This window comes from Mobula hypostoma, chromosome 6, assembly GCF_963921235.1.
Source record: "Mobula hypostoma chromosome 6, sMobHyp1.1, whole genome shotgun sequence".
NCBI classification, from domain to species: Eukaryota; Metazoa; Chordata; class Chondrichthyes; order Myliobatiformes; family Myliobatidae; genus Mobula; species Mobula hypostoma.
The window spans coordinates 161,882,807-161,905,198 of NC_086102.1; the positions used below are offsets into that span (position 1 = coordinate 161,882,807).

At 39.1% G+C, this 22,392-nt stretch overlaps 1 protein-coding gene across 4 annotated transcripts in view; it reads right to left on the reverse strand.

The window, feature by feature from the left end:
• osbpl6 (oxysterol binding protein-like 6) overlaps window positions 1-22,392 on the reverse strand; it is a 161,699-nt gene that overhangs the window by 99,700 nt on the left and 39,607 nt on the right. For all 4 annotated transcript variants that reach the window (XM_063052095.1, XM_063052094.1, XM_063052096.1 and 1 more), the window contains exon 2: window positions 6,309-6,558. In XM_063052095.1, the coding sequence (XP_062908165.1) occupies window positions 6,309-6,410 (102 nt within the window). In that variant the 5' untranslated portion in view covers window positions 6,411-6,558. The remainder of the gene's footprint in view (window positions 1-6,308; window positions 6,559-22,392) is intronic.

Consider the following 22,392-nt stretch of genomic DNA (forward strand, 5'->3'; position numbering starts at 1 on the left):
TCTGAATGTACCCCTTGCCCATTCTCTGGGTCCCCACCCCTTGTATTTCTTCCCGGACCTCCTGTCCCATGATCCTCTCGTATCCCTTTTGCCTATCACCTGTCCAGCTCTTGGCTCCATCCCTCCCCCTCCTGTCTTCTCCTATCATTTTGGATCTCCCCTTCCCCCTCCAACTTTCAAATCCCTTACTCACTCTTCCTTCAATTAGTCCTGACGAAGGGTCTCGGCCTGAAACGTCGACTACACCTCTTCCTACAGATGCTGCTTGGCCTGCTGCATTCACCAGCAACTTTGATGTGTGTTGCTCTCATTTCTCACTATTTTGTGATTGAGACACAGAGCATAGAAACAGATCCTTCGGCCCACCAAGTCCATACTAACTATCTAGCACCTACTCTCCCCACACTCCCATCAACCAAAACACTGAGTTATGTTTCTTTCATCCAATGAGAACAACTCCCACAAATCCAATGTTTAATATCTGTGATACCTTTGCTTTCTTCTCCTTCCTTTTGCACTACTCCTAACGTATGCCGCATCTACAAATTTCGATATATAACTCTCATTGAAATAATTACTAAACGTGGTGAAAAGTTCAAGCTCAGAGAAAGACACTTTAACAGAACACAGCTTCTACATAGGATCATTGTCAAAAATAAGTGAAACTGAGCCAAAGAAGGATATATCAGAAGTAATCAAAATACTCCGGTAGTTTTTAAAAAGATTTGGAGAGTGAAAGGGAAAAAGAAAAATACTTTTCTAGAACAGCCTTATATGTAAATGAAATCCTTACTTTGGCTGCAATTCAACTAAAAATCTGACCTTCAACTTGCCCCAAAGTGCAGTCCCCTGCTCCTCTCCAGAGGCACCCCGTCCATTTCTTACTCCAGACCCCTTTGCATCATTTAAACTTCTTTACACCCTTGTTTTCTTGCTTCTCAACTGTCACTTACGTCCATACCAGAATAGGGATGGAAGTATTAGTTTAAAAATTCTGTTTCTCCGAGTAATTTATTGATTCAATGATGTAGTCTGAGCTAACTTCCTTACTAAACTTATAATCCTCACCAACTTCTGGATGCATTCACTATAATATGAAGTTATTAATCATAACTTTGACTACAAAATTAGTTTACTGACTGGGTAATTGATTTATTGATTTAATCTGATGTTTGTAGATCTATTAACATTTCTTCTTGGTATCGGTTGCTCACTAATATCTAGATTTTATATGCTTTCTACTCAAAATGTTTATAATTCACTTGTGCCTACCTTTTGATTAAATTATTAGTTATACTACTGTCTACTTCTTTAGTGGTTGCCAGCGTCCTCAAGAAAATTATATTATGTGGAGATCTGGCATGACATCTGAAACACTGACATCTTTGGATGTATAGTACAGAATATATTGTCTGGCTGTATCACAACCTGGTATGGGAACACCAGGGTTTCCGAACAGAAAATCCTACAAAGAGTAGCGAATATAGCCCAATACAACATGGGTAAAACCCTCCCAACCATTGAACACATCTACATTGAACACATTGTTGTACAAAAACAGCATCCATCATCAGAAATCTCCGCCACCCAGGTCATGCTCTCTTCTCGCTGCTGCCATCAGGTAGAAGGCAAGTGCCTCAGGACTCACACCATTAGGTTCAAGAACAGTTGCTACACCTCAATCATCAGGCTCTTGAATAAATGGAGATAACTACACTCAACTTCACTTGCACTATCATTGAAATGTTCCCACAAGCAATGATCTCACTATCAAGGACTCTCTATCTCCTATTCTCATTATTTATTGCTATTTATTTACATTTGCATTTGCACAGTTTGTTCTCTTCTGCACTCTGGTTGATCTTTCATCGATCCTGTTAAAGTTGTTATTCTATTGACTTGCTGAGTATGCCCATGGGAAAGTGAATCTCAGGGTTTTATATGGTGAAGTAAATTTACAGAAACTAGTATCTACCATCAACACAGAGAGCGAAAGACTTAGCCTAACCTGAGACAAAAAGAAAACTGAAGTAATGGTAATACCAGAGAAACCTGATATCCTAAACTGTAGGATCGTATTGGGAAATGAAATCCTGAAGCAAGTTCACAACTTCAAGTACCTTGGATCATAGGTAACATCTGATGGCAAATGCGAAACAGACATAAAAGCAAGAATAGCAATGGCAAGAACAGCATTTGCAGAAATGAGAAACATCCTAATGAACAAGAAAATAGCAATTGACATCCGCCTTAGAACTCTCAGCTACTACATTCTTCCTATGTTGATGTACGGCTGCGAGTCATGGACCATCACAATTGCAATGGAAAAAAGAATCAATGCAGCAGAGATGTGGCTCCTCAGAAGAATGCTATGCATATGGTATACGGACAGGATAACCAACTAAGTTCTACAGAGAACGAAAACAAAACGTACATTACTTAAAAAAAAATCAGAAAACAGCAATCAAAATTCTTTGGACACATCATGTGAAGAGGGACATTAGAACATTTAGTTACAACTGGAAAGCTGGAAGGTAAAAGAAGCAGAGGCAGACAGAGAATGAAAATGATGGATGGAATAACATCATGGTTAGAAACAGGGGAGGCAACACTACAATTCGGAGGGTCAGGGACCGTGATGGATGGGAGACATGATTGCCCATGCCGAACGGCAAGGCACCTGAATGAATGAATATATGTACTTTGATCATAAATTTACCTTGAACTTTGAAGTACTTTTGCCTGCTTAGTTGTGGATTGTTATATGCTTTTCTTGAAAGTGATTGTTTGCATGCCTTGTTTGAGTTAAACTACTTATTTGTAAAGATGCATTATCAGAATCAATATCATATTTTGATGAAATTGGATTTTAATTTATGTATCATTTGTGGCTGCTCCCCATGTTTCAGGCACAATACAACTTTGGAAAGGTTAAAAAAATTTTAAGACCCTCCATGTGGAATGCCAAGTGACAATGGACAATATATTTTATGAATTTTTAACTGATAGACTAAATTATAACTTATTTTCATGTGGCTGAATGTATTGTCTAAAAATCTATTCTGAAACTATACAGTAAAGTTACAGTGACACTTCTGCCTTGCTACAAAATCATTCCTCATGTGAAAGGATAGATAACAGAAAGGGAATCCAAAAACTTATCATAAATATTAAAAGTGAAAGGATAATTTATTAAATTGTGGGATTAATTAGGAATAAAAGAAAACCATCATGTAAAAGCAGATGTTTTTATATAACATTACAAAAGTATAGTTAATTTTACATAGATGCCAAGAGAATATACTGAATAATATAAAAAGAGATAACATAAGATTAAATAGAAAGGATTGTCACTCAAAGGCATTAAGTCACCCAGCCCAAGTGGATGGACTGGTTGTTGGTGGAGAATAGTATAAGTATAGCAAGAATTCTGATCCTATCCATGCATTCACATTAAGGGGGATCTGGCAGTTTGCAAATCTCAACTTTCATTCAAAAAATGTGGAGAGAGATAAACATGAGAATAAATAGAAGAATGCTTGTCTAACATCACTGATGGGAAAACTATGAGAAACAACATTCAAGGACAGAATTAGATTTCCCTTGGTGATATATCCAACATGCATACATGAAAGGCAAATATTAACTGAAATATGTCTTTATTGAAGTAATATGAATTATTTTTGAGTTATGCTCTGGACTTCCTCCAGTTTTGAGGGAATGTTTCTCTGGAAAATTATATGCAGATGTGATCTACAAGGTTGTATTGCAAGACAATTCCTTTCACATATAAAAACTTTGGACATGGATACAGGGAATACAATTTAAAAGTCCATGGATGATATAAAACTTGTCAAATGATATAAAACAGTTAGCAGGACAGTAACAGACTGTAGGACAATACCCACTCATGTAATGGAAGGAACATGTGGAGAGCAATACGATTTAGATGGCACCATTTAGAGTAGGAGGTCCTGGTGGTAAACGTTTACAAATGAAAACAAAATGCTGGTAATACTCAGTGGATCAGCAACTTCTATGAAGAGAACAACAGTGTTGATGCTTCAGGTTGATGTAAATGAGTATTCTTTAACTGACAGTGAAGTGAGAGATGTGAGGAGAATAAAGGGAATTTCAGTGAAAGGATAGAAATTAAGAAAATCCAGTTAATACAAACGGTGTTCGTGCCATCTGAAAGCAGGTGGCAAAGGCTTGTTGATCATTACCTGTCTGAAGGAGGTGTGATCAGAGGACAACGAATGAGAGGGGGAAAAAGGTTAAAACCTTAAGACGGAGAACAAAGAAGTTGCTAGAAATCTGGAAAAGGGAAAATGCTGGAAACATTTGACAGATCTGGCATTGTTTGTTAAGGAAAGAAAAACTGAGATAACATTACAGGTCATAGCCTCACATCAAAACCAAACCTGCTCTGACCTAAGCTTGAAAGCTGGTTATCTGAGACAACTGCACACATTGCCGAGTTCCTTGAAAAACAAGTTACTTTCTAAGCCGAGATCCAGGCTTTAAAATAGTAGTGAAAAAAACTTTAATCTGGAACTTTCTGTTTGGAAGTATGTACCATAACTTTCAAAAGGCAATTTAAACATTGAGTAGTAATTGGCATAAAACTTCCAATTGATCAGCTCACCATCCGTACCCACAGGCCGGCTGGCTGCCTGGTAAATCCTTTCTTACTTGAGAGAAGTAAAATTCTACAAAGAAGACAACTCCAACTTGATCAGAAAGGAAGCACAATGTTGGATCTTTTAATCACACTTCCACTTTGACAGACAGTTAAACCACATCTGAAGCAGAGGTTTAACATCTGCTTCAGCAGATGTTAAACCTTTGATATTCAAAATCTATTAACAAATAAATATCATTGAACTTTCTCTAATATAAACACCAGGCATTAAAACATTGAAAACAATTAAATTAATTCAAATCAACAATTTTTAAACTAACAATAGTTATCCTTCTCTATTGTCTTTCTCCTTTTAAATAAATAAGATCACTGTTCCTGTATCCAGGGTTTAACCTGGTGTAAGTTTATAAGGTAGATTTTTCCACTCTAACTCAGGGCTAACAACCCTGACTGGTAAAACAAAATTGTTGCAGAAACAGCAATGAAGAATCCTTCTACATCTGAGTGTGATGGTTTCCCTGAGTGTCCACCCGGAACTTGCATGATTAACAGCAGTAAAATCTGAGCTACTGACGTGGGATGAAGGAAGCCCTGAACACCGGCTGAGATGGAGGACCTTCATATCTGCCCTAAAAGCCAGCGGTGTAACAGGCAGTAAGTAAATTTTCCACCAGAACTGAAGGAACATTTAAGAAACTGCTTAAATTTGTGCTGAACAAGTGGATTTAATAAGGAGACCAGCATCAGAATACAGTAACCCTGTAAATGGCAATGTGTGTGGAGTTTGCAACATGCACATTAGGTGGGAGTCTCAAACCTCCTCATAGTTACAAGGATAAATACAGACAGTTCCACACAGAGCCACCTGCTTTTCAAGCAGAAGATTTGGACCATTCTGTCAAGTTCATTTTCTCCTTTCCCTGCAAGTAAATTGTCTCCTCTGTATGATCACTTAAGTTGGAAAAAAAATCACAATCAATTAAATCATTTTTCGAACCTGCAGCTACTCCCAAAACTGTCTTAGGTAACCGTGAAGTAGATCGCTTCCCTTCTTGCTATTAGCGTGTACACATCCATGTTTTTTCTTTAAGGCATCCGTTAGTCTTGTGAGACCATGGATCTGCGCCTGGAAAGTCTTCGCTCTCCAGGGTGCAGGCCTGGGCAAGGTTGTATGGAAGACCAGCAGTTGCCCATGCTGCAAGTCTCTCCTCTCCACGACACCAATGTTGTCCAAGGGAAGGGCATTAGGACCCATACCAGTGTGGTCGCAGAGCAATGTGTGATTAAGTGCCTTGCTCAAGGACACAATACGTTGCCTCGGCTGGGGCTCGAACTCACAACCTTCAGATCGCTAGTCCACTTGGCCACGTGCCCACACGTTTTTTTCTTATTGATACTTTTAAAGTTATATGTATAAAGTACACACAAGCCATCCACAGAGCATAGAAATACTATAATTTTATATCAATATTTTTAACTGCTGATTGAATGGCCGCAGAGGGGGCAGTGAAGGTCAATGTGAGGGGTGCTATCAGCAGCACAAATTGTTCTGGAAAGTGAGCAAAGTCATCAAATTCTGTAACACTGATGCCCACAATATTTCAGAGAGGTCACTCAATCTTAAAGGAAGTGAATTAGTGAACAAATTCAGAAAGCTCCTTACCGGCCTGCTCTCCCTTTGAGAGGAGGAAGATGATGACCCGCTCCTGTGAGTGGGAGTTGATACTTTGTGAGCCGGTGACATGCTTTTCTCTTCAGAGCTCATGGTTACTGTTTGTAGTGAGCTGTATGCAGTTGTAGTCGCACTACGGCCTTCACTTAAATTTTGAAATTATCTCGATTTCAGTGCTTTAGCTAACATTATTCCCATCAGCAGACCAGCAAGAACACCACTGGGAGAATACCAGCACAACCTGAGAAGGGGAAAAACAAAAGTGGATCAACTTTTGCAGGTATTTATAGAGTCCAAGCAATTTAACCTTACCTGTAAGAATTCAACAGAAGAATCAGGTAAAAATATTTATTTGAATTTATCTAAATCCATATGTATTACTTTATGAAAAAGTAGGCATTTGCTACGTGCAAAATGTATTTCATCCATTACAAAAATATGAACTATAATGTATATAAAGTTTTCTTCCCTTCCTAACATTAAGGATTCTGCACTGCAACCTAGAGATTATTCCAAAATACAGAAAGCTATTCTAAGTTTATCTTGATGAAATAATCTGTTCAATATTTTCAAATTGCAAGGGTATCCTCCCCTCTGCGGATCATCTGAAACATTCAATATTTTTTTCAAAAGTACAAAATTTACCATATTAAAAACTGATTTCACACTAGCAGTTTCATTATTAATTTCCATAGATAGAACAACAACTAATTTTCATAAGAACGAATGTATAATCAGCAAAAGTAAAAAGAATGCATTGGAACCAAATTTTAGGTATAGAAAACTCAACATTATTGCACATTTAGTGTGCATGATTGAAGATGTATCTTTGTTCCATTAACTACAGACAGCATCTTCATACTTCCTTGCACAGATCCACAGCTGCAGCCAAGTTTATCAAACCAACCCAAGACCCGCTTGGGACCTGTACGGCTTAAAGAACACATAAACGAGGTGGCATGTTGACTTTACGGAAGCAATAATGATGACGTCCGCTGTCATTGCTGTGAGGTGCCTGCAGTAACCTAGGGATTTTTGTATCAATCTAATTCAACAAGGAAATCCTATTAACTCTTGCCAATGATACACTCTGAATTCACAGGCTGCCTGGTTTGTAGACTTTTCCAACAGAACTGTGGAGATTTCAGATATGCCTCAAACAAACTGATTCCTTTAATTATAATGTTTGGTGGGATACTAAGTCTTGGCTATTACTTAGTTGAACTACCTAGTCCAAAAAGTGTAGACTAACCTGTACCTTATAATATTATTAAGTAACTTCCCTAGATGCACAAGCCTGCAATTACCTGGTATTTTCATACCATCCTTCAAATAAAGGCACTGCTTTGTCTGTCCTCCAGTCATCTGGCAACTCACTAGTAAAGAGGATTTAAAACCTGTCAGATCCCAGCAATCTCCCTCCCTTAGCAGTCGAGGGTACATCTCATCAGGCCCTGGGGATTTATCTATCTAGAAGCCTATCAGGATATATAATACCTCTTTTTAATGGTATCTTGTTCTACAGGGGAGGTGAACCTACGGCACATGTGCCCAAGATGAAAAGCGCAACATTTTGTTGGCACATGGCATGCACTGCCACCCCTCAATTCCTTAAACCCCATTCATAATAAAAAGATACATAATGATTATATTTACTGACAGCTGAAGCCACAAGTATTTTTTAGAACCCAAGAGCACTGAGAGGTTTTCACAGGAAATATCTCATGTCAGCTTGGCACCAGCTAGACAGTTGCAAGGACACGTGATATTGGATGACATGGAGTGAAAGATTTGGCGTGATTAAAAAGAGTGATAAAGCATTATGTATCTTCTAATTCGAAACAGCAGTGTGCAGGATTCTCTCCGTAAAACAGCATTATGAAACTGTTCATAACGGGCTTTGCAATAAACGTGAGCAGGAACAAGAAGAACATTTCTCAAGAAGTCAGAAACAGGCAAATATTTCAATGAGGTTTATTTCCAACATAGTTCCAATTTAACTGCTGCTAGTTTTGAGGTTTCAACCGCTATTGCTCAACATGGAAAACCATTCAGTGAAGGGGAATATGTTAAGGAATCATAGCTAGAGTGTGCCCCTTTACTTTTTGATAGTTTTCCGGAAAAAGAAAAAAAATTCAGTGCATTCAGTGCATTTCTGCTCACATTTAAATGAACTGAACACCAGATTACAGGAAATTGGCTGAACACTTGATGTTATGCTTGATAATATCAAAGCCTTTGAAATCTAACTTAGTATTTAAACATGGTGCCAAAAATTATACTTTGAAATATGTCCTATACCTAAAAAAACACAACAGATATTTAAATTTCTGAAATACAGACACTTAGAGCCTTCCAATGCAATTTTTGAGCATCATTGGTTCAACTACTAAACAGATTTCTTTAAGCTTCACCAAGTTCACATCATTTGAAGAAAATTAAAAATTCATCCAGTATATAGACAGTGAAACATTAGACAAACTGAATTTGGAAAGGTTGCAGTGGAGTGATTTGGACAACATTCCAATTACAATTAATTGATTTAAAAAGCAGCTCAATTTGGTGGCAAAAATTTGTCAACTAGAAAATACTGAAAAAGATTGATTAGTAACTGGATAAAAGCATAAAAATCCAAACAGTGAGGTTCTGAAACTCTGGAATTCCGTTCCTGAAACTTCTGCCTGAAAAATGTTGGAATATTAACAGTGTATTCATGAGTCATTGTTTTCAATGACGAACTTGGTCAAGTCTAATTGTAGAAGTAGACTTATTGATGAAACTAGTGCTATGTGCATAGCTCTCCAAACAACCAAATACACGCCAGATATAAATATTTGCCATTATTAGTACAGCACTAAAGGTCTCACTGACAGTAAAGTCTGTTTATTTGCCTTTCTGTGATTTTTTGTGAATATGCACTAAAGCTTATATATTCACATTTCTTGTTATACGAGGTACAATAACAATACTATTTAGAAATGATGTTCTTCCACTTGTTTTTTTAAAAGATTAACATTAATAATTTTTGAACAGGTTTTCTAAAACACTTTATTTCAATGTCTATTATACTTTTATTAATAGTGAAAAAAGGAAAACACCCAATAAGCAACAGAACTCAGCTTTTTCCCTTAAAACTGCCCAGAATTATTGTTACTAACTCTGCTCAAAATTACGATGGCACAAGAGAGAATTTTGTTTTTAGAAGATTATCGCCGATTTGGGCATACCCTCTCAAATAGGTTTGCTGCCCCTGTTCTAGAGTTTCCACATCCCCTCCATGAATTCATCTCAATGTCCTTCTCCCTTGGAAAAATACACATGGGAGACCTCACCCGCCTTCTTGGCTCTATGTACAGATTGCCCCTTTGGTGACTAATGGGCCCTACACTTTGTCTGATTACCCTTTTGCCCTTTGAATACACAAAATACTTTGTTTTTCTTGATTTGTCCTGCCAGTTGCTCCCTTGCTTTGCCTTTTAATTTCTTTTTCAAAGAGTCACCACTTCCCAGTCTACAGTCTTGAAGAGTCTCTCCATAGATGCTGCCTGACCTGCAAAGTCCTCCTTTCTGTTCCAATCAATATGGCCCAACTTGAAGAATCTTCTAGAATATTCACCTTTTATTACCACAGTAAAGTACCATTTAATCAAAACTGCAATATTATTTTCTCTTGCATTTCCATGAGTGTGTCTGAAGATATTATACTATGTAACATCACTGCCAATTCTGCATTTCTTTCAACCAAATCACTGCCTTACAACAATATCCTATTTCCATATCCTAACCCATGCTCTAAGTTCAGATGCCTTACCAGCCACACTCCTGGACCACCACTCCGGTCACGCTCACGCTCCCTTCTTGCTGCTGTCACCAGGAAGGTGGCACAGGAGCCTCAGGACCCACATCACCAGCTTCAGCCGCCATCAGGCTTTACTCGCCCCTCACTGAACTCTTCCCCAACCTTATTTCATGTCCTACATATTCATTTGTTATTATTATTTTTCTTTCTATTTGCAGTTGCTGGTCTTTTGCACATTGGTTGTTTGTCTCGTGTGCCGGCTTCATTGATTCTATTGTGTTTACTTGTATTTACTGTGAATGCCCGTAAGAAAATGAATCTCAGGATTGTATATGGAGACAATATATATAGCCACCAAATGGGCTAACCTATTTTTCCGTATTTGACTATACTTCAGCCCCTCCCAACTGTTCATTTATTCTGAGCCCATTCCCCTGCAAAAATAGTTTAAACCCTCCTCAAGAATACTAGCAATGATTAAGGATGTTTGACCCATTTCAGCTCAGGTGCAACCTGTCCATCTGCTACAGGTGCCCCACCTTCCCTGGAAAGACTAACCTTTGATCCAGAAATCTGTAGCCCTTCCTCTACGTCAATCATTTAGCCACAAAGTCATCTGACCTACACCTATTCACCTAGCACGTGGCAGAAGCAACCCAGATATAACTTTAAAGTGCCCCCTCGTAAATCTGCTATTTAGCTCCCAACATTCACAGTACTCGACCAGTGCAGTTAGTATTAAAGTGGATCATGAGCTCTGACTGTTTAAACTCACTCTTTAGAATGCCGCAGCAACTGTGGGACACCCTTAGCCATTCTACCAGGGACACAACACACCATCCTGGATCCAGCTCTATGGCTGAGACCTTTTCAAATGAACTCAGTTAGTGAATTTAACTGTAAAAGTTAATAGTTTGGGGTCTTAAGATAAATTTAATGAAATAATACTCACACCTCTCTGAGATCACTGAGAAAGCCACCCTGCAGTCCCTCTGCCTCTCGTTATACATGCAGGCAGATCTCATCCAGTCGTCTGAAATTAGTTGAACAACTGAAAACTCTGTGAGGAGGCTCTCAAAGCACTTCCTATATTTCTCATCTGAAATTGCAAGCTTTCAGAAATACCATCCTACAACATCTTAACTGTAAAGCTGCTGGCTTTGACTCTTGGATAAAATTTAATAAAATATGCACTTACTCCTCGCTCATTACTGCCATTATGTTGATAAAACAGACCTTCAAATTGTTTTCTGGAAAACATCCATTTTCTACCTTCTAAATTGCACACAGTTTAAACCAAAACTATTGCTTAAAGTTCATACACTAGGTGCATTGGTACAAAACTTCAGTTTCTATTAAGCTGTTCAAACATTTACAGATTAAATTGCTCTACTTCTCTTCTGGTAGACAATTACATTTAAGTGAAAATAAGCCTATTGACAACAGCAAACACGAGGAAATCTGCCGATGCTGGAATTTCAAGCAACACACATAAAAGTTGGGGGTAAACGCAGCAGACCAGGCAGCATCTCTAGGAAGAGGTACAGTTGACGTTTCGGGCTGAGACCCTTCATCAGGACTAACTGAAAGAAGAGCTAGTAAGAAATTTGAAAGTGGGAGGGGGAGGGGGAGATGGAGATCCGAAATGATAGGAGAAGACAGGAGGGGGAGGGATGGAGCCAAGAGCTGGACAGGTGATTGGCAAAAGAGATATGAAGGGATCATGCGACGGGAGGCCTAGGGAGAAAGAAAGGGGGAGGGGGGGAAAAACCCAGAGGAGAGAGAAAAAGAATATGTGTGTGTGTGTGTGTGTGTGTGTGTGTGTTTGTGTATGTGTTTGTGTATGTGTTTGTGTATGTGTTTGTGTATGTGTGTGTGTATGTATGTATGTATGTATATATATAAAAATAATGGATGGGGTACGAGGGGGAGGAGGGGCATTAACGGCATGCCGTCAGGAACACTGACTTCTCTAATTTCCGTTAATGCTCCTCCTCCCCCCGTATGCCATCTGTTATTTATTTATTTTATATTTATATATATATATATAAATTTATTTTATATTTTTATATATATATATATATATATATATATATATATACACACACACATACACACACACACACACACACACTCACACACACACATTCTTTTTCTCTCACTCTCCTTTTTCTCCCTCCGTCCCTCTCACTATACCCCTTGCCCATCCTCTGGGGTTTTCCCCCCTCCCCCTTTTCCTTCTCCCTGGGCCTCCTGTCCCATGATCCCCTCATATCCCTTTTGCCTATCACCTGTCCAGCTCTTGGCTCCATCCCTCCCCCTCCTGTCTTCTCCTATCATTTCGGATCTCCCCCTCCCCCTCCCACTTTCAACTCTCTTACTAGCTCTTCCTTCAGTTAGTCCTGACGAAGGGTCTTGGCCCGAAATGTCGACTGTACCTCTTCCTAGAGATGCTGCCTGGCCTGCTGCGTTCACCAGCAACTTTTATGTGTTTTGTTATTGACAACAGGGCTGCTGTAAATTAGAAATGATCAGTGTCTGAACAACCAGAGGTAGTTGCAGGAAAATGCCAAAGGGCTGACAGAGATGAGTTGCAGTCAGCACTAAATTAATCAACTCTATAATTCAGTTGCAAAATGAATTCTCTACAACCTTGTATAACCACACCAAAACCCGTTACAAATATTATATTGTTTCTTGATCATTTGCTCACAATGGATGTTTGGATAAACCTGTAAAAAAGGAATGATAAATATGGCAACTATAGCCTAATCCTTTTAGAAACAAAAAGGTGTGGAAATAAATTAACAGCCGCTTGGATTAGTTAGGATATTAAAAGACAAATCATACTTGACCAACTTGATGAGGTTTTATTTAGAGTTAATTGACATAACCGATGCAATTGATAATGACGTGTATGAATCTATAGAAGGCATATGTTTACGTGCTTCATAGCAAGCTTGTCAGCAAGGGGGTTGCAAAGCATGAAATTAAAGGGCTAGTGGTGGCAAAGCAAAGAAATTGGCTTTGTCTTGGAAATGTGTTGATTTTTCCTTACTAGAGAAAAGCAGAAAACAGGGAATTGAACTTGGCACACTGAGTTTCTTGATAAATATAAAAGAACTGGATTTTGTTTTTTTTTCTTATGTCACCTTTCTTTTTTTGCTATATCACCAAATGTGCGCAGTTTTTTTCACAGTTCCAACAATAGGAAGCTCAGTCATCTTCCCTGAAGATGGCGGAGTGTGTCATCGAAATGTCAATTATAATCAATACCTGTACCTGACTAGAAGCCCAAGAAGAGTTTATTAATCACAGATGCCTGATAAGCAGTAGATCCTTTCACTATCTTCTGTGTTTAAAAATAAAGTTACCCCTCAAGTTCCTATTACATTGCTTTCCTCTCACCTTAAACCCGAGCTCTTTAGTTGTTGATTCCCCAACTCTGATAAAGTGCATTCACTCTATCTATGCCCTTCATGATTCTATAAGATCACCCCAGTCTCCTAAGCTCCATGAAATAAAGTCCTAGTCCAACCTCTCCCTATAACTCAATCCCTCAAGTCCTGGCAACATTCTTGTAAATCTTTTCTGAACTCTTTCCAGTTTAATAACTTTTTCCTATGGTAAGGTGACCAAAACTGAGCACAATACTCCAGGTGCGACCTCGCAAGCATCCTGTACAATCCTCCCAAATTTTACAACCAATTATAAAGACCAGTGTGACAAAACCCTTTCACCTCCCTGTCTGCCTATGACTCCACTTTCAGGGAACTGTGTGGTTGTACTTCTATAGCACTACCCAGGGCCCTGCTAATCACTGTGGAAGTCTTACCTGGACTTGACTTTTAAAATGAAACATTTTGCACTTATCTGAATTAAATGCCATTTGCCTTTCCTTGGCCTATTTACTCAACTGATCAAGATTCTTCAATTTCTTTGCTAATCTTCATTATCCACTGTACAACATATTTTAGTATCCTGTATAATCTGACTAATTTTGCCTTATACAGTCTAAATCCAAATCACTGACATACAAGATGCCAAACAACAATGGGCATGCACCAACCCCTGAAATACACCACTAGTCACAGGCCTCCAGTCTGAGAAGCAACCTTACATCATCACCCTCTGCTTTCTACCATTAAGGCAATTGTGTTTCCCATTAACGAAGCTCTTCCTGGGAGTAATGTAGAAACAAAACAAGATTCAAGTATTGCAAAAGTAAAACAACTTCAAATCACAGCATCTTCCAAAATGTTAGTATTCCTGGAACACTTTAAAATACCAAAACCTCTTAAAGTTTCAACAGTTAAATGTAAATCTCTATTCTTTGTCTGTGAAACGAGGGATAGAGTTCCAGACAGGAATCTCAATAAACATTAGGAATATCAACTCAGTATCAGATAAAATAGTTCACTATTGAGATTATGCAAATGTTTCTAGACCAATAAGTAAAACTCTTATTAAGTATAGGTATATGACAAATTAACTACACGGCTAGTTTAACTTTGCAGAATGGAGAGCATCCAGTCTAGTCAGACTTTCTGATTACATTTGTTTCTGATGGATGGAGTTCAGACTGGTGAACATGTGGGCTACAGCACCAACTCAGCAAAGAATACACTGCTTACTGGGTTCCTTCTTCCTCAAGGACATCAGATGATGCAGCTAATCCTGTACACCAAAGATGGAACTTGCCGCAGTAGGCTTGCTCAGCAACTGTAGAATTGCTGAGTCATTTGCAAGGCCATAAAAGTGTGAACACAGCAGAGTTTCAGAATTCCATAGTATGCTTGAATAGAGTTCTAATCAATCAACAAACAACAAGATTTTGCAAAGGATTTTCTTATTAAATGTCTATTAGGTCAATATATGAAACTGCAAATTTACAGTTTGAGTTTCTACTCAACTATATCACATTTACAGTTTTGATTTTAAAATATTCCATCCACCTTTCTTGGGTAGTTCCTCAGGATCAAGCAACACACACAAGATGCTGGAGGAACTCAGCAAGGTAGGCAGCATCTATGGGAAAAAAAAGTACAGTTGACATCTTGGCCCAAAACATCAACAGTACTTTTTTCTCCATAACTGCTGCCTTGTCTGCTGAGTTCCTCCAGCATTTTGTGTGTGTTGCTTGGATTTCCAGCATCTGCAGATTTTCTCTTGTTTATGGCCCTCAGGATCAAGGACGACTTGCTTTCACTCCAGTTCTAAGGAATGGCAGATACCTACAAATGAATTATTGTAATGTGGGGTGGCACTGCACTTCCAATGGTAAGAAGGTCCAAGGGAATAGGAACCTAGCTATACTCCACAGACTTAGCACACAATAAACCGAGGTCACACACATATACTCGATGGAACACCAGACAACTTTGAGCACGTATGATCACTTTTCAACCCCAAAGCACTGACATACACTTTTTGCCTCCACAGATGCTGATCGACTCACTAAGTTCTACCAGTCTCCTTTGTCTTCTCCATTTGTTTCTATTTGCCTTTATTGAGAAGATGTCTCTGCTCATCTATCAGCTATTCTGGAAATACCTAAATCTAGAGCTGATCTTAAATATCGAGTAAAAGATGAGTAATTCTCAAAGACAAAGACCTAGAAGGAATGCACAACAAACCAAGGAGCAAGAATAAGCCAAGTGGCCTATTGGTCCTGCTCCACCACATACGAATCATAGCCAAATTTCAATCTCAATTGCATCTTGCCTCGGAATCTATCAAACTCTTGATTATACTCAATAACTACAATAACTCATCTACAGAATTCCAAAGACTGATAGCTCATTGATCAAGCATCCTAGAACCAATGGACAAGTCTGAGACCAAACCCCTTCTAGGTTCTACTTTGTAGATTTCTACCAGGGGAAATTGCCTCTCGCCATCAACTCTATCAAGAACTCTATTAATTTTATGCTTTTCACTGTGAACATCTCATTTTTCTAAGATAAAGATAAGGTACCTTTAGTTCCTAAGGAAGAATGAGGATAAACTCAGAATGTGCCAAAAGTATTCTCATGAAAGGTTAAAAATAAATTGATCTGAAACGTTAACTTTATTTCTCTATACTTGCTGCTTGACCTACAAAGTATTTCCAACATTCTCTGTTTTCTATTTCAGAGATGGGGACATTGTAAGATTTTGATGGAACAAACTTTGATACACTGACCCAAGCAGAAGGATTGGTAATCAAAGGATGCAGATTCATGGTGGCTGGAAGAAGAATAGTTAAAAAATAATGTCGGATTAGGGGTATGCCAGACATCTGTCCTCTGTTGGTGCAAATAAACATTGTACTTCAACTCTAAAATTTAGTTCTACAAATTTTAATGCGATTGAATTTTAGAAACTAAGTTATTGCACTGCACTTGTACAGCAACAAAGAATGAAGTTCTAGTGTAATAATTTTTGTGAACTGTTACAATCCTAAATGTGGAATGAATTAAAAATAACTTTCAAAGGGCATTAAATAAATATTTCAAGAGTAAACAATATGCAGTGTTGTAGGAAAGGACAAAGCTGGGATTTCTATTGAAGAGGTGATACAAAAATGAATCAATGAACAACCTGCAACATTACAAATACTACAAAATAACATGACACACGCATACACAAAAGAAGAGAATCATGCTGGATTTTATGTTACTAATGCATGCTAAGATAAAATCATTCCATTTAATCCTAAATTTAACAAAAAATGCACAGACAATTGTGATCACAAATGCTGTTGTTTGATTAAAGTATGATTGATACATATTGGAAGAAATTAGCTCTTCGGTTTTATGTTCTCTGGGTTGCAACGATCTTCTTGGGCACCTCCTCTGGATTGAGGATGGCTTGCTTCCAATCTCATATTCCAGGTTCTATGGCTAAAGATGAGGACAATTTTGGAGTCACGGGCTCTCCCACATGTAGGGCAAGAGGTGGCTGATGGGGCAGGCAAGTTGTGAGTTGGCGCACTACTTTTCCCTTCCTACCTGGGGCCTCCTTGTATTGCTGATGCATGGCTTTGAGTCTCTCACAAACATTCCAAGCGCTTAGAATAGTCTCAGGCTAAAGATTCCCAGTGGTCAGTGAAGATGTTATATTTCTTCAAGGAAACTTTTGAGTACATTCATGAATGTGCTTCTCTGGATGGTTATCTCAGTACAGAGTGCCATCATTATTAGTGCTTTTTAATCAACAACTATTTATCTCAGAATTTCAGCATGTTCTTGTTCCCTTTCATCAGCAAAACTATCCTAGAGAATCAGTCATTTCTGGAGTGGGAATTGAACATATAACAGTTGGGCTCAAAACACATAACCCTTGGACTAAGAAATTCCCTATCAAGCAGAGCTGACATCTGCGGAGGTTGAGGTGATGCTTCTATGAAACGAACTCTCATTGCCTGAAACTTAAAGGCTTACAAATTTGTAATTCACAATGTTAGGGTAGTACAGTACTTTAAGACCTCAATTATTGTTCCACTTCCCTCATACAACAGTCAAGAGAAGGTAATTCTACATTTTCTGATGACAACTTGAAGCTGAAATGGTGTAAGAAAAATGAAAATAATTTCACTGTTATAAGTAAAACTTGCAATAAAACTACTTACCATAATATATCAAACATTCAAATATATCTTGAGGAACCAAACTTGACATTTTTTTCCTCTCTACTAACCTGCATTTCATTTTATTCCACTGCAATCAATGATCAAATACAAGAATACAAGTCTGAAGGGAATAACGCAGTATATGGAATTAGGTAGATGATCTTGTAGCTCAGTTAGACATTGGCAAGTATGATGTTGTGGGCATCACTGAGATGTGGCTGAAAGAAGATTATAGTTGGGAGTTTAACATCCAAAAACCCACCCTGTATTGAATGGACAAGCAGGTAGGCAGAGGGGGTGGGATGGATCTGTTGGTAAAAAATGAAATCAAATCTTTAGAAAGAGGTGACATAGGATCCTTGTGGGTAGAGTTAAGAAACTGCAAAGTTAAAAAGACTCCAATGGGAGTTATATACAGGCCTCCAAATAGCAGCCAGGATGTGGGATATAAATTTCAATGGGTAATAGAAAAGGCATGTAATAGAGTCAATATAGTATAGTCATGGGGAATTTCAAAATGCAGGTAGATTGGGAATATCAAGTTGGTGCTGGATTTCCAGAGAAGGAATTTGTAGAATACCTACCAGATTGGTTTTTAGAGCAGTTTAGGGGAAAGGCAACTGTGGATTGGGTGATGGGTAATAAACCAGATATCATTAGGGAGCTTAAGGTAAAGGAACCCTTGGGAGACAATGATCATAATTGATAGCATTCACCCTGCAATTTGAGAGGGAGAAGATGAAGTCAGACATATTAGTATTACAGTGTAGTAAATTACAAGGGCATGAGAGCAGAACTGCTAAAGTTTATTGGAAGAGGACACTAGCAGGGATGATGGCAGAACACCATGGCTGTTGGTTCCTAAGAACTTTCTATAGGGGCACAATTGAGAGCATCCTAACTGACTGCATCACTGCCTGGTATAGGAACTGTACCTCCCTTAATCGCAGGACTCTGCAGAGAGTGGTGCGGACAGCCCAGCGCATCTGTAGTTGTGAACTTCCCATAATTCAGGACATTTAAAAGAACAGGTGTCTAAAAAGGGCCCGTAGGATCATTGGGGACCAAAGTCATCCCAATCACAATCTATTCCAGCTGCTACCATCCGGGAAGCGGTACCGCAGAATAAAAGCCAGGACCAGGCTCCAGGACAGCTTCTTCCACCAGGCCATCAGACTGACTAACTCACGCTGATTTGAGTGTATTTCTATGTTACATTGACTTTTAAATGTCAGGGGATAGAGTGAGTGTAGCTGCTATTACTAAGAAGAAGGTGCTTGGGAAGCTGAAAAGTCTGAAGGTGGATAAGTCACCTGGACCAGATAGACTACACCACAGTGTTCTGAAAGAGGTAGCTGAAAAGATAGTGGAGGCATTAGTAGTGATATTTCAAGAATCACTAGATTCTGGAATGGTTCCAGAGGACTGGAGAATTGCAAATGTCACTCCACTCTTTAAGAAGGGAAGGAGGCAAAAGAAAGGAAATTAGAGGTCACTTAGCCTGACTCCAGTGTTTGGGAAGATGTTGGAGTCCATTACTAAGGATGACATTTTGCCGTACTTGGAGGCACATAATAAAGTAGACCGAAGTCAGTATGATTTCCTTAAGTGAAATCTTGACTGAAAAATCTGTTGGAATTCCTTTAAGAAATAACAGGCAGAATAAATAAAGGAGAGTTAGTGGATGTTGTTAACTTGGATTTTCATAAGGCCTTTGACAAGGCACTGGACCTGGAGCTGCTTAACAAGATAAGAGCCCATGGTATTACAGGAAGGATGGGTAGAAGATTGACTGATTGGTAGGAAGCAAAGTGTTGAATTAAAGGGGCCCATTCTAGTTGGCTGTCGGTGACAAGTGCATTCCACAGGGGTCGGTATTGGGACTGCTTGTTTTCACACCAAATGTCAATGATTTGGATGACGGAATTGACCTGCCACAAAGCCAGGTTTGCTGACGATACAAAGATAAGTGGAGGGGCAGTTAGTGTTGAGGAAATGGGGTTTGTAGACGGACTTGGACAGATTGGAAGAATGTACAAAGGAGTAGCAAATGGAATATAGTGCAGGGAAGTGTATGGTTGTGCACTTTGGTAGAAGGAATAAAGGCATAGACTATTTTCTAAACAGGGAAAGAAATTCAGAAGTCAGAGTTGCAAAGGGACTCAGAAGTCCTTGTGCAGGTTTCCCTGAAGGTTAACTTGCAGGTTTAGTCAGTGGTAAGGAAGGAAAATGCAACGTTAGCATTCATTTCATGAGGACTAGAATATAAGAGCAAGGATACGATGCTGAAGCTTCATAAAACACTGGTCCGACTGCACTTGGAGTATTGTGAGCTGTTTTCGGCCCCTTATCTAAGAAAAGATGTATTGGCATTGCAGAGGGTCCAGAGGAGGTTCACAAGAATTATTCCGGGAATGAAAGGGTTAACATATGAGGAGCTTTTGATGGCTCTGGGCCTGTATTTGCTGGAGTTTAGAAGGATGAAGGGGGATCTCATTGAAACCTATCGAATATTGAAAGGCCTAGATAGAGTGATCTAATTATGTTCCATGTCTTATGGCCTTATGAAAGCAAGCATAATGCCACTGACTGAACTCGCCAAGTTTTGAAGAACATAGGACCAATTCAGACTGGGACCAGATGGGAAACCCTGCATAAGAGAATAATCTGTATGAACTAATCCCAGAAATTTGCCTCTAAATCACACACCATCCTGATAAAATACACAAATATTCATTGCCCTTTGAGTTGGAATCCTTGAATTCCCATTTTATCGATTTCACTTGTTGAACTTCATTCAAACAAGCATTCGACAAACTCCTTCTACATCATCTATCTTCTGCAGTAAGCTAGTGAATCTAGATTCCAATAAAATAGTGGAAAGATTAATCTTGCAGGTAAGTGTAATTCTGCAACTTTCTGATAGTTCTGTTACTACATGTTGATAAATTGGAACGATTTTGTGCTAAGGAAATGAGCTTGGAATTTAGACTTCTTGCTGAATAGAAGACACAGGAATATGATGAAAAAACATATTTTGAGTTCCAATTAAGGGTCTTGGTCTGAAACTTCAGCTGTTTACTCTTTTCCATAGATGCTGCCTGGTCTGCTGAGTTCCTCCAGCATTTTGTGTGTACTACCTGGATTTCCAGCATCTGAAGGTTTTCTCTTGTTTTTTTCCTTAATGGCCATTCCCTTCTTCCCTGTTAATGGAAAGTCCTGGGGTTAAAGGAATGTGTATGTTCAAAGGTTCATTTATTAACAAAAGTTGTACCCATATGCATCTCTGAGAATCGTCTTCTCCAGATAGCCATGAAACAACAAAGAACATGGATGTCGCTCGGAGAAAAACATCTCAACAACCCCCAATCTGACAACAATCTGTCTCTTGTTATGAAAGCTCTTATTGTGTTCTATTCTTACATGCAAACAGGCAATGGATTAAAGGTTTTACACTTCAGTTCAAGGTATACAACTGTGGCCTGAAAAGTAAGTGTGTTATTATGCGTGTACATAATAAAGAACCTACACCCAGTTCGTCTTTTAACAAGAATAAACATAACATAGTGTCAGAAGTCAGTGTGAGGTCTAAATACAAAGCATAAATACCACCAAGGACTAAAAGGGCGCTGGTTCCCACAGAGAGAAGCTGCCGCCCAGAGAGCACCATGTGTCTCGAAGATGCCGAGAGAATACAAGGTGAGAGATGCCAAAAAGTTCTGTTATGGATAACCTAAGCCCACCCACACCTATGCAGTTTACCGGCAATGTAACAGATAACTGGAAATGCTGCAAATAGCGATTCAATACATATTTAGCGGCCAGTAGAGCCAGAGGCATGGATGAAAAATTGAAAACGTCTATCTTTCTACCCGTAATTGGCAAAGATGCTTTGGACATCTACAACAGCTTTCAAATTGATGAGACATAAACACAAAATAATCTGCAGATGCTGGGGTCATCCCGCGTGTTGTGAGTGTTGCTTTGACCCTAGGCTCCAGCCCCTTGGTATGAACATAGAACTCTCCAACTTCCAGTAATTCCCTCCCCCTCCCTTCCTCTATCCCTATTTCACTCTGCCCCCTCCCCCAGCTGCCTATCACCTCCCTCATGGTTCCGCCTCCTTCTACTACCCATTGTGTTTTCCCCTATTCCTTCTTCACCTTTCCCCTTACTGGTTTTTCACCTGGCACCTACCAGCCTTCTCCTTCCCACCCTCCCCCCACCTTCTTTATAGGGCCCCTGCCCCTTCCCTCTTCAGTCCTGACGAAGGGTTCCGGCCCGAAACGTTGACTGATCATTTCCACGGACGCTGCCCGACCTGCTGAGTTCCTCCAGTATGTTGAAATTGATGAGACAGCCTTGACATTGGACACTGATGACAAAATTTGAGGAGTATTTTGTCCAAAGTGAAACAAAATGTTTCAGAGATATAAATTATTTTCCTGTGAACAGAAACAAGGTGTTACCTCTGACCAATACTTAGCTGAGCTTCACACACTGAGTAAGATCTCTGGACATGGAGACTTGAGAGATCTGCTAGTCAGAGACAAAATAGTTTGTGAATAATGTTCTCAGAGAAAGCTTGCTCTGGAAAGAAGATTTAATGGTGGTAAAGGATGTGAATATGTATAAGGCAGTGGGGACCACACGAACATAAGCTA